At 40.5% G+C, this 19,218-nt stretch overlaps 1 protein-coding gene across 1 annotated transcript; it reads right to left on the minus strand.

The window, feature by feature from the left end:
• Positions 1-3,845: 3,845 nt before the first annotated feature.
• Positions 3,846-5,840, minus strand: LOC114188101 (uncharacterized). Its single transcript, XM_028076623.2, has 2 exons — positions 4,814-5,840; positions 3,846-4,189 (listed from the first exon to the last, which is right to left on the minus strand). The coding sequence occupies exon 1, from the start codon at positions 5,721-5,723 to the stop codon at positions 4,833-4,835; it is 891 nt and encodes a 296-aa protein (XP_027932424.1). The 5' UTR covers positions 5,724-5,840; the 3' UTR covers positions 3,846-4,189; positions 4,814-4,832.
• Between the last annotated feature and the right edge of the window lie 13,378 nt (positions 5,841-19,218).

The raw sequence follows: 19,218 nt of genomic DNA on the forward strand, positions 1-19,218 counted from the left end.
CTTATAAAAGAAGGCCGCCTGCCGCAACCCCTTCTCAAAGCCATTTATATGCTCCTGAATAACACTGTTCTTCAAGTCATCCAATTCACCAACAGCCCCGTCATACTTGTCCTTTAAATCCTCATAGTCTTCCTCAAGCTCCCCTATACGCTTATTCAATTTCTCCTCAGAATCTAAACAACGAACCTTCCACGACACCAACCTCTTTCTCTCAGCCTCCCACCCTTCCTTCTCCTTCTCCAACGCCGCCTTCTCCTCCGCCAACTTGTCCACTTTATCCTGCAGCCCTCCCGCCTCCTTCACTTCCCTTCTGTAAAGGGACCCCACACGTCTACTCAACACCAATGCCTTACTCCCAAACTCAACCATGGTCCTCACAATATGATCAACCTCCATATTGTCGATGGAGTTCACAACAGTATCTGGCAAATTAATTGAGATGTCCTTCCTCACGCATATCTCCGGCAACTCAATTAGTCCGGCTTCCGGCAACTTCTCGCCACCGGTCGACCCCGCCCCATCACTTGACCCGAGAATAGCTGCCCTCACTTTCTTCACATCCTTACCCTTCCCGGGTCGAGGCGGAAGCTCAGCCCTCCTCTTCGTGCCGCCATGAACGTGTACTTCCACCACAGATTCCTGCAGATTGGGAACATCAGTTTTCCCAGCCTCCTTGGCCTTGGCGGCCATCTCCTTCCTCAGCGCTTGAAAGAGCGCCAAGTTCTTCTTGCCAGACTGTGCCATATGTCCTGCAATAACATATCACAACTCGGATCAAAACAACTTAGCATCATTAACACAGTTTAAGTAATAAACAGATACCTTCAATATCTATAATCGGATGCACCGAATTATAAACCCTAACTAAGCCCTTAGTGGGCAACTTATCCACAAATCTTAACAACATCCCCACCACCTCCTTATCTCCAAACGACAACTCCTCCACCCCCATATCCTTGTAACGCAAAGGGTTATTGGTCCAACTGAAAGGGAACTTTGTACTCCCATCCGCATTCAGGAAATGCGGCTCACCTCCCTCCTTCACCACAACCTTGAAGTACCCGTCCTTGAAGTGCTTGAAAGATTGGGAGAATGCATCCAACCTGCTAATGCTAGGACGACTTATCAATGACAACCAGGTAGCCGGCCTCCGGGGTCTGGTATCATAGAAATACAAAAACGCATAAGGTGAAGGCTCCAAGTACAGCGACTCGCACAGAATGCGGAAGGCCTGTAAGTAAGCCCAACTGTTAGGGTGTAGTTGAGTAGGCGCCACATTCAAAGCCCGCAGCACACCCATAGTAAAGTCGTCGAAAGGTAGTCGTATATGAAGCTGAGAAAAATGACACATGTACATGTAAAAGAATTTCTCGGTAGCCCCCTCTTGACCGTGGCATACCCGGTCGATGGCGCTCACTCTTTCCAATGAAACAATATCTCCACTGACCCCTCTAGATATGACGGGCGTACAGTTAAGCCAAGAATTCAGCAGACGAGACCACCTAAACAGGGATGACTGTTCACGAACGTCGGACGCAACCCACGCATAACCGCCCTTAGCCAGCCAATTACTTTCCTCCAGCTCTTTAGGAGGATCTTCTCGAACCTCCCTCACTACTTCCATTGGCATCCCACTTGTGCCAACTCCAGCACTCATACCCTCTCCACGAAGCCGGTCATCTCTACTCCTATCCGACTCAGTACTCTGACTACTACTAGATGCAGATAACGATGAGCTATCGCTACTAGACATACCTGTTTTCGTGTTTACGGAAAGATGTCGGCGGAATTTGGGAACTAGTCGGACAATATTATGCGCACAAGGTCTCTGATTTCAAAACTCGCAAATGAACCAAGTAAACCCTCAGCTGCTTTCAAGCCCATATTTATAGTCCACGATCCCAAACGACTAAAAACTCTTCCCGCCAAAATGAAACCCCAGACCAATCGACACCATTATGAAGGATATGACACATAAAAAATGACGGCACCAAAGTTTTAACGATGTGACCACCTGACGCCTTTTCACCTACCTTCTGACACTTCCAAGCCTTAACACTGTTCACTACACTTAAAGGCTGGGGGACTGGTGTATCACACCTAGCCGGTTTTGCTAGTTAACCAACACATATCATCCTTGACCGACAACCCATATCGGACAAGGCTGGGGGACTGGTGTACCGTACCTAGCCAAACTCAGCCAAGTAAGCAAATATACACATCAAAACCGCCTAGCATCTAGTGCCCGGACACCACCAGCACAAGACATCTAGGCAAGTGGCCTGTCAAGGCCGACTACTTACCTGGAAAGTTAGCTAACATCGATGCCCCTCCTTCAATAGGTCCCCAGGGCCAGTTTTGGGGCCCAGGCCCACTCATGGCCCAAGCTAGGGCCCAGGTCAAAACCCAGCCCATGCAATGGTCAAACGTCATTAATGTTCTATAAATACACGTGGACCCCATCATTTAAAAGTACGCATTCATTAATTGCTGATTTGACTCTTTGAGAGCTTTGACTTGAGCTTCGGAGATTCTTCTGCAGGTAACCCCTCCTGGGTTCAAGCCGACATGTGTTGAATGGGAAGAGGCCAACTAAGGAGATAGCGGACTACATGGTAAGGTGACACTCGTACCTAACTTATCTTATTTGTTCTTCTGCAGGAACATATATATATACATATATATACATATATATACATATATATACATATATATATATATGTATATATATATGTATATATATATATACATATATATACATATATATATATATATATATATATATATATATGTATATATATATGAGCGCGCGCGCTTTTAGTACATTATTGTGTTTTACCTTTTCATTTATATATATATATATATATATATATATATATATATATATATATATATATATATATATATATATATATATATATATGAGCGCGCGCGCTTTTAGTACATTATTGTGTTTTACCTTTTCATTGTTCTTAAACATTGAAAAACAAACATACAATAGTTTATTTACCATTTCAGTCTCTTTTTCATCCCAAATTCAAATTTTCCAACTTTTGGTAATTTACCCAGTCAAATTCATTGTTGCATAACGTGTCACCATATAAATAAAATCCAGCACTAAACAGTAAAAGATACGTTTAAAAAAACAATCACATAAAAAAATAAAAAAACAAAAAAAAAAAATCGTTAAAGAAGAATTAATATAAGAGAATTCACTAAAATTATAAATATTACAATTTATTAGTTTCTCTTTCGACAAATTTTCATTCATTAGGACAACTCATATGTTAACTTTTGAGCAAATTTTTATTCAATAATACAACTAAAATGTGAATTTCTATTAAATAGTATAAATTTAGTGGCCCTGTTTATATTAGAAAATACTATAACTGGCACATATTAAATAAGGAAAACACATCTAAAATGCGAAAATCACATATCATACATATTAACACTCGAAACGGTTAACACTGATGATTAACGTTTAACACTATATGATTAGCCTTGATCAGATAATTTAAGAACCTTTAGTCATTTTTTTTTCAGTTAGTCATTCTTCCCATCTACAAAATCGTCCTTCACCAATTTAGTTATTTTATCAAGAAATAGAGTCCTTAGTATTGGTAAATTAGTTATAAAGTTTAAAAACAAACTCAAATTAATTTTATGAGACTTTATTTTTATATGATTATCATAGCTCCGTATGTTAATGAGAGTGACATTTTACAACTCTACAATTTTTCTGTTAAATTAATGAGGTTGAAGATTTGAATTCCCAATATCTACCGAGAAAATTAGTGCACATGCCGGAAGGAGTAAAGAGAAACCGCGTAACAGAAAAAAGATTTGGAAGAAAATTCTGAAAACTCACTAACTTGAACTTTTAACTTGTACATTTCCCAACGTACTCACTCACTCACGGGTGAACTTACACACGCTGACATGCACACAGAACCACACATGCAAGACAACAAATAGAGAAAGAAAAGCACAGAAATTTTGAAAGTTGATGCTGCCATGCCAATGATACATTAACATGGAACATCACAAAATTATCTAGTCTCAACAAGTAAACTAATTTCCCTCCTAGTTAAATTGTCTCTGTATACAACTTCATCAAAGAGAAACGATTTCTTCACTACATCTTCTCCACTTTGCTTCACTTATTCATGCATGAGTTATGCAATTCCTGAGAACATTAGGAAAAAGAAACTGTCGTTAAAGAATACCCTTATTCATCTTCCCACCAAAAGTAAAAAGAAAAGATAACTATGTGCTCTTGTACAAAACCCTAGTTTTCTTGTCCAAAAGTTTAAAAGCATGTGTTCAAAGAAGAATCTTGTTCTACCTAACTACGTACTACGAAAACAAACAAAAAAAAAATGTTGATTTGTTTGTCTACGCAACGTTCAGTACCTGGATCTGGTTTTTGCACACTTATCACACTTAAATGTCGTCTTTTATAAACAAAAAGGTTGTAAATATTTGCAAAAACTCATTTCTATACCAATTTTTCCACCCTCCCGATCTCACTGCTAATGATGCATGGAAGAAGGAGTGAAAGAAAATACCTCTTAAGTATGGACATGAGAAAATGATCGATGAACGAAAAGAAGAACTTGTTCTGTTGTTAAAAATATAAACTTTTCCATTATTTCCGAAGAATAAAAACACTAATAGTTTCTAGTTTCCCTTATTTTGTAAGGTAGTGAGATGGGCAAAAGTTGAAGGTCCAAAATATGTAAGAAAAAGGTATAGATAGTTTGAAAGAGGAAGATAAAAGGCAAAGACATGATAGCGAGGGGTGCAGTACCTTGATAAATATATATTAACTAACTATCTGCACACTTGAATCCATCTGGGGGGGTCTTGCCACAGTCAATGAGAAGCTGAAGAGCAATGGGGATTATGATGTTGATGTTGAGGACCTTGGCCCTAATGGTTGTGCAGAGGCAAACTGCAGCATCCAAATCCACAAGCCCTGCAAGAAGTGGACAACATGTCTGTTTAGCACTGCTTCCAATACCTATGTGGATGAGGCCACCGAGCACATCCACACACGCTCCCAGTTTTAGAGAGTCGATAGGGCATGTTGGTTGTGCTGGTGGTGGTGGTGGACATGGTGTTTCGCTTGGAGGGCTTGGTGGTGTCACAGGCACCACAGGAGGGTACACAATAGGTGGTTTTGGCACATAAGGTGGTGTAACTGGCACAACTGGTGGTTTAGGAACGTAAGGAGGGATGTAAGGAGGTGTAACGGGGACAACTGGCGGTTTAGGGATGTAAGGAGGAATAACCGGAACAACCGGTGGTTTAGGGATGTAGGGTGGTGTAACAACTGGTGGTTTAGGGACGTAAGGAGGTGTAACCGGAACAACCGGTGGTTTAGGGATGTAGGGTGGTGTGACAACTGGTGGTTTGGGGACATATGGTGGTAGTGGAACATGAGGGGGATGTGGGTGAAGCGGTGGTCTAGGATGAGGTTTTGGGACATAGGGTGGCTTAGGGTAGTGAGGGGGTTTTGGAACATGGGGTGGATTCACATGTGGAGGTTTGGGAGATGAGTGGGGTGGAGGACAGGGTTTGGGTGGTTTCACTATGGGAGGGTGTTTTGGGGGCTTAGGAGATGGGTAAGGGCAATAAGGACAAGCAATAACATTGAGGAAGTTGGTGATGTTCAAGAGAAGGAACAAGAGGACATTGGCTAGGGCAAAGTTTCCCATGATTCAAAGACGGTGTAGGGAAAGAGAAAGAGAAAGAGGAATATTGCAATGAGTTTGAAAGAATGAGGGTGTTCTTATACGAGGATCCAACCATCAAACCCTAGTTTTCTTTTCCTTTTCTCTTTCTCGTGAGTCTTGGTGCTGATCACGGACAAGAGTTATGGCAATCAATCAATCTAAATCTAAACCACACTCCTTAGAATTGGAATTAATTATTAATTTTTGGGGATGAATCATTGACTTGAAGGACCGAAAACTGCATGAGATGTAGTAGGTGGGGCCCAGGGTGTGGCAGAACACATATAGAGTGAGAGAGAGAAGAAAAGAGAAAGGAAAAGTGGGCCATGGTTTTATGTACAAAACTGCGATTTGAAATTCGTTGATGGAGAGGGGAATCAAGAAAAAGCAGTGGTGAGCAAGAGGACATTTTTGACTTGTAGTGACAAGTGGAAGTGGGGTTATTCTGCCCGTGATGAAAAAATTTAATCCTAATTTTCATTCACATCAAAGCCTTATTATGTAAGCGTACTTTACTTAGTGGCTTCCTCCCTAACATGACATTCTTCTCGCGTAATTTATATTATTTTATTTCAAGTTATTTCAATAACTTTTTCATATTCCAAATCTGCTTGTAACAATAAAACTACAAATTGAGCATGAATGGTATACCTACCTTTCATTGATCGGGAAAATTTATCATTATGATGTCATTTTCAGTATAGATCAATTATATGTAAAAAATTATTTTGAACTAATTTCCTGAAAAAATAATCAGAATGAATAAATCATAAGAAAAAATATAAAATTGAGTCATTCATGTTTAAAAAACACATCTTATTTGAAAAATACATTTACAAAGATCGTGCTTTACAAAAATAATTTCAATTTTTATTTTTAACAATATAAAAAGTGTACTTAACATACATAATTTTGTTATATATGTGTTCTTTTAATTAAAATCATGTTTTGATTTTTATTTCTTTTACGAAAGACGTATTTATCAAGAATAATTTCTATTTTTTTAATACTGTCATGATTACTTCTAGGTTTTTTCTTCTATATTATTATCTTTATAATAAGCAAGACTTTAGTAAAAATAAACCAAAAAACGTATTTATGAAATATGTTTACGTGGAAACAAAACAATAATAAAATCGGAACACAAATCGCATCTTACCCCAATCATTGATTTTTCAGATTGGTTACTTTTTGGTTTGGATGTGTCTTCTCCTAATGTTGGCGGTTTGGACCCTTAAGGAATTACTTCCGACGATCAAGTCAGTAAAGGCTCTCAAAAGTCAAATCACATATTAGTGAATTAATAAAAGTGTATTTTAATTGTTGGGGTTCACACATGCATTTATAGGATCATTAATTATGTTTTTTCCCTTTTGATAGACTGGGCCCCTCTTCATTGTTTGGGCTAATGTTCAGGCTCTGAATGGGCCTAGGCCAGGCCCAAGTCCTACGCTAGTGATTTGACATTAGAAGGTCCATTGTAATTTCCTAAGTTTGGGGTTTGCAGCTTTTACTTATGTGCCATTTTTTTAGCCGTTATATGTGTTGTTGTCTTGTTTAGTTAACTATCCGTCTATTCTTTTTATGATAGGACTAGTCGTAGGCGATTTGGATCGGATAGTTAGTCATGTCGATTCTAACTGCCTAGGTATAGTACAAAATATAATTTCAGTAAAAAAATATTATAAAATGAAGTTTCGCGAAAAATAAATAATTAATACGAAAAAATCTTTTTCAAACACGATTTATTTATTTATTTTAATTCTGTTTATAATTTTTTCTGTTCTAATAATTGTTTTGAAAATTTACTACAAAATGATATTTTTCGATTAATTAATTTCAAAGTAATTTTAACAGGTTGAGTTTTTAGAAATTAAGTGTAATATTTTTTGAAGATAAAAGTTATGTTGGAATTATATATATATATATATATATATATATATATATATATATATATATATAATATGTTTCAAAAATCAAGTATATATATATCGATTCAATTGGTCTTTGAATACTTGTCAAGATTTTGAGCCAAAACTAAAGATAAAGTAATTTAAGGTCAAATTAACCGGTTATGCTGAATAATTTACTCATGTTTTATATGTATATATACAAACAGTATTAATAGTTAATTTCGCTATGACACAAATTACTTATTTTACAATCTTTATTTGGTTTAAAGAGGTACATGTTCATTTTCAATACCAAATCCGTCGAATTGCATTTGCATTTGATACATGTTCCTGCAGAAAATAATAAGATCAGTTAGGCACAAGTGTCACCTTATCCATATAGTTTGTTATTTCCTCGGTTGGTCTCTTTCCATTTAGCAGATGTCGGCTTGGACCCGGGAGGGATTACCTGTAGAAGGGACTCCGAAACTCAAGTCAGCCAAAAGCTCTCAAAAAGTCAAATCAAGTGATTAATGAAGTAATGAATGCGTACCTTTAATTTGTGGGGTCCATGTATATTTATAGATCATTAATTATGTTTGCCCATTCCATGAGCTGGGCCCTGGTTTGGGCCATAGGTGGGCTTAGGCCTTGGCCTAGGCCCTTAGTCTCGACTATTGGGGGTTCACTAGATATCAGGGAGGCTTTTATTTCACTGAGTATGTTAAGGTTGTCGGCATAAACCGACTACTCACTTTGGCAGCTTGTGCTGCTATTGCTCATATGTTGTCCTAGGCGGGTTATTCCTTTCAGCGTCTTATGTTACCGGTTCAGGCTGGTTAGGCTTAGGTCAGCCCAGGTCGGTTACTTGAATGATTTTGCGTGTATGTATGGTGATCGTTTATTATTATTACTTGGTTAAATTGGCTCGATGTGGTATACCAGTCCTCCAGTCTTTGCCGATATAGGTATGTTGGTCAAGGATGATATGTGTTGATATGCCAGCGGGACCGATTAGGTGTGGTACACCAGTCCCCCAGCCTTTAAGTGTGATGAACAATGTTAAGGCTAAAGGCGGGAAAAGGTTGGTAGCAGGTGAAGGGATGTCAGAGGTCTAATAAAAAAAGGGGGTTTTTGCGCCGTCGTTTCTAATACCCATGGCCTTTGGTGTGCCTGTGTCGATTGGTATGGGTCATGATTTTTGGCGGGAAGAAGTTATGTCGTTTGAGATTCACCATTATGAATGCGGATTTCGTGATGGGTTTATGTTTGTTGGTTCATTTGCGAGAATTTTCATAATCAGAGACTTTGCGTGCGTTATACTTGTCTGACTGGTTCCTAGATCCTACCGTCATCTTTTCAGAAAAAGGTATGTCTAGTAGTAGTGATAGTGTGTCGTTATCTTCTTCCAGTAGTGAGAGTATGGAGTCTGGGAGGAGTGTAGGTAGACAAGTTAAGGAGGAGAGTAGTAGCCCAGCGGCTGTGGTGGGCAGAATTCCGATGGAGACGGTGCCTGAGGTGCGAGAAGACCCTCCTGAAGAAATGGCGGAGAGTAATTGGCCGGCCAAGGCCGGTTACGAATGGATAGGGACTGACGTCCATAATTAGTCATCTTTGTTTCGGTGGTCGCGTCTACTAAACTCTTGGTTGAACTGCACCCACATCATCGCGAAAGGTGTGAACCGGGATATCGTTTCCTTGGAGCGGGTGAGCGCCATTGACCGCGTATGTCACGGCCAAGAGGGGGCGACCGAGAAGTTCTTTTATATGTATATGTGTCATTTCTCCCAGCTGCATGTGAGATTGCTGTTGGATGACTTCACCATGGGAGTACTTCGTGAGCTCAATGTGGCACCAACGCAGTTGCATTCGAACAGTTAGGCCTACATGCAAGCTTTTTGTGTCTTGTGCTAATCATTGTATCTACAGCCTTCTCCTCGTGCATTTTTGTATTTTTATGACACTAGGCCCCGTCAGCCGACTACATGGTTATCCTTTGTGAGCCGTCCTAGTATTAGCAGATTGGACGCGTTCTCATAATCCTTCAAGCACTTCAAGGACGGTTACTTTAAGGTTGTGGTGAAGGAGGAGGACAGGTCTTACTTCCTAAATGCAGATGGGAGTACAAAATTCCTGTTTAGTTGGACGGGAACCCTTTCTCGGTACAAGGATATGGGCATCGACGAGTTGTTGGCGGTGGATAAGAAGGTGGTGGAGGTCTTGATAACGTTTTCTGATAAGTTGCCCACTAAGGGCCTAGTTAGGGTTTATAATTCGGTTCACCCGATTATTGATATTGAAGGTATTTGTTTATGACTTAAACTATTTTGATGTTTCTAAGTTGACTTAACCGGATGTTGGTGCATTTTTGTAGGGCATATGGCTCAGTTCGGGAAGAAGAACTTGGCACTTTTTCAAGCACTACAGAAGGAGATGGCCGCGAAGGCAAAAACAGCTGGGAACACTGATGTTCCAAACTTACAGGAGTCGTTGGTCGAGGTGCATGTCCATGGCAGTACTAAAAGGAAGGCTGAACTACTAGTTCGACTTGGTAATGGTAAGAACGTGAAGAAGGTCAGGGCTACGTTACTTGGGGCGCGATCGTCAAGTGGGACCAAGGGACCAAAATCCGGTTTGATTGAACTACCAGAAACGTTTGTTAGGAAGGACATTGACATAAATCTTCCGGAGATAGTTATCAAGTCTATCGACAATATGGAGCCCGATCATCTGGTGAGGACTATGGTGGAATTTGGAAGCAAGGCGTTGATTCTAAGTCGTTGGGTTGGATCCTTGTATCGACGAGAAGTAAAAGAGGGAAGTCGGGAAAAGGTGGAGGAGTTGTAGGGGAAGGTTGATAAGTTCGCAGAAGAGAGGGCTGCCTGGAAGAAGGAAAGGGAGAGTTGGGAGGAGAAGAAATGGTTGGGAACCTGGAAGGTTTGTTGCTTGGATTCAGAGGGTAAACTCAGTAAAAGGATAGCGGATCTGGAGGCGGATTATGACGAGTTGAAGGAGAAGTATGAGGGTGTTAAGGGGGAGCTTGATGACTTGAAGGGCTGCATCATCCAAGAGCACATCAACGGGTTCCAGAAGGGATTGCGGCAGGCGGCCTTCTTTCACCAGGATGTTGATGCAGCTGATTCAAGGTTTGATGTTAATAAAGATGTGGTGGATGGACAGCTTATTGACCAGGTGAGAGTAGCCCAAAGGGGGAAGTAGAGAAGGGGGCGGCCGAGGAGGAGAAGGAAGCGAAGGTTGCCGTGGAAGGAGGCGATGGCAAATTGGCATAGGATTTTTATCTGTTATTATTTGAAATGGTTGTCGATTTTATGTCTGTAATAATTAGTACACTATGTTCGTAACACTTCGTACATTGCTTTGCTTTTACGTTTAATGTGATTAATGCTTTTGTGTCTGCTATCTTGTTTGTTGGATGTTGATAATTGTGATGTATGTGATGTTTGGCGAACTCGATTGTATGTTAAGGGTGTTCGACTCAAGCCGCTTACTTGTGGTAAGGGTGGGGAACTTAAATGAATTAATGTCAAATTAAGGGTGTTCGACCCAGGCCGCTTACTTGTGGTAAGGGTGGGGAACTTAAACGAATTAACATCAAATTAAGGGTGTTCGACCCAGGCCGCTTACTTGTGGTAAGGGCGGAGAACTTAAACGAATTAACATCAAATTAAGGGTGTTCGACCCAGGCCGCTTACTCGTGGTAAGGGTGGGGAACTTAAACGAATTACCATCAAATTAAGGGTGTTCGACCCAGACCGCTTACTTGTGGTAAGGGTGGGGAACTTAAATGAATTAATGTCAAATTAAGGGTGTTCGACCCAGACCGCTTACTTGTGGTAAGGGTGGGGAACTTAAACGAATTAACATCAAATTAAGGGTGTTCGACCCAAGCCGCTTACTTGTGGTAAGGGTGGGGAACTTAAACGAATGCGAGAAGTGAAGTAAAGAGTGGTCATAAAGTTGGGAACCCTTCGTATTATTCATTGAATCTGGGGTGCCTCGTTAAAACCTCCCCGGCCAAAACCCTCCTTAGGGAAAAAAGACCGGGTGAGGAAAAAGAGTACACCTAGGGTTACAAGTGTTTGGTGTGATACAATACATGTTTTTAACTAAAGTAGAACTTGAGATGGCACACATTCCATGTATTGGGTATTTCTTCCCCAGATAACTACTCTAGCCGGTATGCTCCTCCTCTAGCGTCTTCGCGTATTTGGTATGGGCCGTCCGAATTGGCGGAGAACTTGCCATCCTCCTTTCTTGTGCCGCTGGCCATTCTCCAAACTAAGCCATCCTCCTTTCTTGTGCTGCGGAGAACGAGGCATATTTCCTGGCAGCTCTTTGTTTGGCGGCTAAGTTGCGTATCTGAGCTTTTTCTCTTAGCTCGGGTAGGAGGTCGAGGTGAGTGGCCATGTTTTGATGATTGTGGGTTGGGTCATATAGTTCTCGACACAAGGATGGTTCGCCAATTTCTACGGGTATCATGGCGTATGCGCCGTATACTAGGCTGAACGGAGACTCGTTTGTTGCTGATTGAGGGATGCACCTGTAAGCCTATAGCACTTCTACTAGTTCTTCAGGCCATCGGCCTTTGGCGCTGTCCAACCGCTTGCGTAGTTCCACTAGGATAACCTTGTTTGCCGCCTCTGCCTGTCCATTGGTTTGTGGGTGTTCCACAGAGTTGATTATGTGTTTGATGCCTAGACCAGTGTAGAATTTGGCTACTTCCTTATCTATAAATTGTCTGCCATTGTCGGTGATGATGGTATGTGGGACACCATATCAGCATATAATATCTTTCCAAACAAATTGCTGGACTTGCTGGGCTGTGATAGTAGTTAGTGGTTTGGCCTCTATCCATTTGGTGAAGTAATTGACGGCTACTATTAAGAATTTTACTTGGCCCTTGCCGGGGGAGAAGGGGCCGAGGATATCCATCCCCCATTTAGCGAAGGGCCACGGGGATAGTATGGAATGAAGTTGTTCTTGTTTCTGGTGGATGAGGTTGCCATGTTTTTGGCATGGTTTGCATTTTTTGATGAAGTCCTGGCAATCCGCTTCTATAGTCGGCCAGAAGTAACCGATGCGAAGGATTCTGGTAGCCATAGTGCATGCGCCAGAATGGTAGCCGCAAATGCCTTCATGCAATTCCTTAATGATGTACTATGCTTGTTCTGCAGTGACACATTTGAGAAGCGGTTGGCCATATCCGTGTTTTTATAAATCATCGCCTATCATGGTATATCTGCAGTGACCAGTTTATAGATAATGGATGTAAGGAGTGGTCCAGTTGTCGGTTTGGGAATGGGTAAGGTTGTGGCAAGTATTTGTGATGGAAGGGGTGGATAGTGTTTGTTGCAATAGGGATCGGTGGTGGCTTTTTAACTTGGTGCTAGCTAATTTTGATAAGATGTCGGCTCTGATGTTGTCGGTTCTAGGAATGTTTTGGATGCGGACCTGGTCAAAGGCGGATTGGATGACTACTAGGACAAGATGGTAATATTGTAAAAGGGTGGGGTCCTTGATTTGGAACTCATCATTCAGATGGCCCACAATGAGCTTGGAATCGGTTTTGCATGTTAAGGATTTGATGCCAACTTCGCGGGCCAAGGATAGGCCAGCGAGGATGGCTTTGTATTCGGCTTGGTTGTTGGATGTTTTGAAGGCGAAGTGGGGGGATTTCTCAATGAGGATATCGTTGGGGCCTTCCAACACGATGCCTGCACCTGCACCTTTCGGATTCAAAGAACCATCTACGTGAAGTGTCCACTGGTCCTCTGTGGGTGTTTGTTGGAGATCGTTGATGAAGTCTAGGAGGCATTGAGCTTTAATGGGGCCATGAGGTTCATAACGAATGTTAAACTCGGACAACTCCACGACCCAAGATGACATCTGTCCTGCTAGGTCTGGTTTCTGCAAAATTTTTTGAATTGGGTAATCGGTTTTGACGATGATGCTGTGGTTTTGGAAGTATGGGCGTAGGCGGCGAGCTGCGTGTACGAGGGATAGGGCCAACTTTTCCACCATTTGGTATCTAGTTTCAGGATCTTGTAACATTCTGCTGACGAAGTAAACAGGATGTTGAGTACCGCTTACGTCCTGAACCAGTGCGGCGCTGACGGTGTGATCTGTAGCCGTGATATAAACCAACAATGGTTGATGAGTATCCGGTTTATGGAGGATGGGTGGTGAGGTAAGGGTGGTTTTCAGCTTTTGGAAAATTTGTTCACAATCATTAGTCCACGTGAACTTGGCGGATTTTTTGAGCAGCTAAATGATGGGTTGGGTTTGTTCGGCTAATTTGGGCAGGAAACGGGAAATGGTCGTGAGACAGCCTATACGGCGTTGGACTTCTTTGACGTTGGTAGGGCTTCGCATTTCGATGATGGCGTTGCACTTTTTGGGGTTGGCTTCTATGCCGCGCTCGGTTAGCATGAATCTGAGGAATTTGCCGCGGTCGACACCGAATACGCACTTGTCGGGATTGAGGCGAAGGTTGTACTGTCGCAACGCGAAGAAGACTGCCGAGAGGTCCTGCGCGTGCTGGTGATGGCTCGGAGACTTGACAACCATGTCATCGACATATACTTCGACGCAGTTGCCCATCAAATGACTAAAGACTTTGTCCATCAATCGTTGGTAGGTTGCCCCAGCATTCTTGAGGCCAAAATGCATAAATTTGTAAAAATAATTAGCGTCGTCAGTGATGAAAGCGGTTTTGTTCATGTCGGATGCGGCCATGGGGATTTGATTGTAACCGGAGTATGCGTCAAGAAAGCTGAGGACCTTGTTCGCAACTGCGCCGTCGACAAGTCGGTCAATGTTGGGTAGGGCGTAGGCGTCTCGAGGACAGACTTTATTTTAATCAGTGTAATCGACACACATTCGCCACTTGCCGTTGGCTTTCTTCACCAGGACTACGTTAGAAAGCCAAGTGGTGTAGTGAGCTTCTTCAATGAATCCTGCGCTCAGTAGTTTATCAGCCTCAGCCTTAGCCGCTAGGCACCGCTCATCGCCGAGTTTGCGTTTTTTCTAGGAGATATACTGGGCTTCTTTGTAGATAGACAACTTGTGGGATGCTACTAGAGGGTCCACTCCAGCTCGGTCAGCAGTTGACCAAGCAAAAAGGTCTGTGTGTTCGACTAGAATAGGTGTGATGATGGCACGCTCTCCAGAGTCTAACCCGGTGCCAAGTTTGATGGAGTGACCATTCAAGAGCTCCAGGGGGGTGGTTTCTTCAACAGGTTCGAGGCAAACATCTTGACCCACTCTGGGGTCTAGATCGTCACTCGACAGAGCGATGCCAGAGCCAGGTGGCCTTTCAATGTGATTGGTTTGCTGGATAGGGAGTTGTGGGCGAAGGTTGGCCATGTAGCATTTGCGTGCAAGGCGTTGGTCGCAATGGATAGTAAGGATGTCGCGAGAAGGGGAGGGGAACTTCATGGCCAGATGAGGGGTGGAGACGACGGTGCCAAGGGTGTTGAGCGAGGGGCGGCCAAGGGGGACATTGTAAGATGTGGGTGCGTCAACGATGAGGAAACGGATAGGAATGGTCTTGGTTTGGGCTCCATCACGGAAGACTGTGTGAAGATCAATGTAGCCGCGGGTGGAAACATGTTCTCCAGAAAAGCCATAAATTGGCTCATCATAGGGGACCATGGCCGTGTCTGAGAGTTGAAGCTTTTCGTATGTTGCCCAGTAGAGTATGTCAACGAAACTACCTTGGTCTACTAGGACTTTTTTAACTGCATAGTTTTCTATTTCGACAGTAATGACCATAGGGTCGTGTTGTTGGTGGTCTAGGTCGTGAAAGTCGTCGTCCGTGAAGGTGATGGGAGGCATGCGGCGTCTATGATGGGAATGGGTAATGTGGTACCACACCAAGCCAATTTAACCAAGTAATAATAATAAACGATCACCATACCTATACGCAAAATCATTCAAGTAATCGGCCTGGGCTGACCTAAGCCTAACCGGCCTAAACCGGTAACATAAGACGCTAAAAGGAATAACCCGCCTAGGACAACATATGAGCAATAGTAGCACAAGCCGCCAAAGTGAGTAGTTGATTTATGCCGACCACCTTAAAATACTCAGTGAAATCAAAGCCCCCCTAATATCTAGTGAACCCCCAATAGTCGAGACTAAGGGCCTAGGCCAAGGCCTAAGCCCACCTATGGCCCAAACCAGGGCCCGACCCATGGAATGGGAAAACAAAATTAATGATCTATAAATATACATGGACCCTACAAATTAAAGGTACACATTCATTACTTCATTAATCACTTGATTTGACTTTTTGAGAGCTTTTGGCTGACTTGAGCTTTAGAGTCCCTTCTACAGGTAACCCCTCCCAGGTCCAAGCCGACATCTACTAAATGGGAAGAGGCCAACCGAGGAGATAGCAGACTATATGGGTAAGGTGACACTTGTGCCTAATTGATCTTATTGTTCTCTGCAGGAACAATACATATTTATGAATATTGTATCATTCATTACTCTTTCTGTAAATATTTGTCTTAACTAGTTGATTTGTTTCCTTACATGTTGTATCTATAAATATGACTATTCCTATCAATAATAATACACAGAAAAATTCCTCATTATTCTCTCATTCTCTATTCTTCCTCTCCTTTCTCCTCTCTTATTAGCTTTATTTCATAACATGTTATCAACACGATTCTCCAACCAACTGAGGACTAGTAGAAGCTATTTCTCTCTAACGACAATGCTTTGCATGTCTCAATCCAGGATTTTTCTAATATTTCTTTATTTACAATTTTATCTTATACTCTTATTTTTGTCATAAGAATTGTTTGACTTTATCAATTTTCATATCCGTGTTATTATTTTTAGGGTTAAATATGTTGTTGATCCCTTAACTTCTAGTGAAAATTGAAATTAGTCCCTCTCCAAAACTTTGGTCCAATTTAGTCTCCCAACTTTATAACTGCATGAATTTAGTCCTTATAACCAAATTATTTTAAGTTTATTTGACATTTCACATTTGTTTCATGATTGCTTCTTAGCTCACATTGAAGCAAAAATATGTCAAACAACATAAACAACTTAAATGCTATCATGAAATGCATTTGAAACGTTAAATAAACTTAATAAAATTTGTTAAAAAGGACTAAATCCACGTAGTTCTAAAGTTGGGGGACTAAATTGGACCAAAGTTTTAAAAAGGGACTAATTCCAGTTTTCACTCAAAGTTGAGGGACCAAAAACATATTTAACCCTTATTTTTGTTATGACTGTGATTATTATTATTATTATTATTATTATTTTTATGATGATTACTATTATTTTATGTACTAATTTTAAAAATGTCAAATCTTGCAAATTTTGAATTTGTCATCCTTGATATTATAAGGAAGAATTACATTTAGATGCAATGGGTCTTGGGATATCATTAAAGAAAGAAATAAAGCATCTAAGCAAGTATTTCGCTCATGCGACAACAATATTGTGAAAAGAGATCTCACAAATATTATTAATTTATTTCATGCCTTTGTATGGCGAAATAAAGCAATGAAGCTTTTCATGAAAAATCATGAGATCCGCCTAATCTACTCCATTCCCAAAAGTGAATTTAGCAATAAATGCTATGAATTTATTTCATGCCTTTGTATGGCGGAATAAAGCAATGAAACTTTTGAAGGAAAATCATGAGATATGCTTAATCTGCTTCATTCCCAAAAGAAAATGCAGCAATAAATATTATGAATTTATCTCATGCCTTTGTATGGCTAAACAAAGCAATAAGTTTTTGATAGATAATCATGAAACCGACTCTGTTCCATTCCCAGAAGAGAATGCAACAACATTTTATTTATATTTTCATGATCGTGATATTGATTATGGACATGGTTATAAAGGAAATTTTGTACACCATTGGCAAATATTAGCAAATAAGATGAAAGTATATATTATCATTATAAAGGAAATTTCGTACACCATTTGAGTTGTACTTATCGTACACCAAAGGATCTTACAAATAATGAGAAGAACATATAAACACACTTTGCTTATGAAGATGGTGTTTCTGATTATGGCCATATGGATGCTACTCATCTTGATATTATTATTTTCTTTGCTAAACCAAATGGAAGCTATTTTTGGTACTAATATAATTGAAGGCTCCGGAAGAGCTATTGTACTTCTACTAAAAGGTACAAGATTGCATATTAAAAATGCATTTTATTCTCCTAAGTCTAATAGAAACTTATTAAGTTTCAATGATATTCGTCTGAATGGATATCATATTAAGACAAATAATGAAGGAGATATTGAATATCTTTATATCACTCAAATTGAGTTGGATATAAAACGTGTATTGGAGAAATTATTAGCCTTTTCTTATGGCTTATACTACACATATAGTAATTCAATTGAGATGCATGTCATTATAAGCTAGAAGCTTACAAATAGAAATGAATTTCTTGTTTGGCATGATCGATTGGGTCATCTTGGGTATATCATGATGCGAAAAATAGTTGAAAAACTCATGTGGACACCCACTTAAGAGTCAGGAAACTTCTTTATATCAATGAGTTCTCATGTACTATACGTTCACAAAAGTTAATAATAAGATCATCACCAGAAAAATTAGAAATGAGTCAATCTCATTTTAAAAACGAATGCGGGGTGACATTTGTGGTCTAATACACCCACCATGTGGATCATTTCATGGTTTTGATTGATGCATCAACTAGATGGTCACATATTTTTTATTATCAACTCACAATCAAGTATTTGCAAAGTTATTAGTACATTTAAGAGATCACTTCCCAGATTATCCGATTAAAAAAATATGTTTTGATAATACTAATGAAATTACATCCCATGCTTTTCATGAGTATTGTATATCAATTAGAATTGAAATTGAGCATCCAGTAGTACATGTTCATACTCAAAATAGACTTGTGGAATCATTACTAGAACGTCTAAAATTGGTTGCAAGACCATTACTTATGAGAGCTAATCTTTTGATGGCTACTTGGAGATATGCAATTTTCCATGTTGCATTATTGATTCGCATCAAGCAAACAAGTTATCACAAATACTCTATTATACAGTTGGTTTTTTTTTTGTCGATGACCTAATATTCTCATGTAAGAATTTTTTAGTGTGGTGTATATGTTTCAATTTCCCCACCAAAAGGGACTATTATGGGTCCTCAAAGACAATTGAGAATATATGTTGATGGAGCTTGGTCGAGACATGGAGCTCCAAGTGCAGCGGAAATGATGGAGGAAGCATGGAAGAGTGGAAGGCAAGTTTGTAGGCTTTTGCTTGCAATGGATAGGTGAAAGGGTGAGTGATTTAGAAGTAGCTCTAGCTTAGGAAGGGGGCTAGAGGTAAAGAGAGTAAGCTCTCTAAAAGATGACTCTCAAGTGGCAATAGTGAGGAGTGTTCTCAACTCAATGTGTCTATTGCACAAAAATCAAGAGTAAAAATGTACAAATGGTCTACTTTTGGCTTTTATATGTGAGCCTAAAAGTTAGACTAATTCTTAGCCCTTAGATCAAGCTTGGAGGAGAAGCTTTAATCATCACCCTTGGATG

The sequence above is a fragment of the Vigna unguiculata genome, chromosome 6 (genome assembly GCF_037176805.1).
Source record: "Vigna unguiculata cultivar grain cowpea cultivar isolate G323 ecotype 2 chromosome 6, ASM3717680v1, whole genome shotgun sequence".
In the NCBI taxonomy this organism is placed as follows: Eukaryota; Viridiplantae; Streptophyta; class Magnoliopsida; order Fabales; family Fabaceae; genus Vigna; species Vigna unguiculata.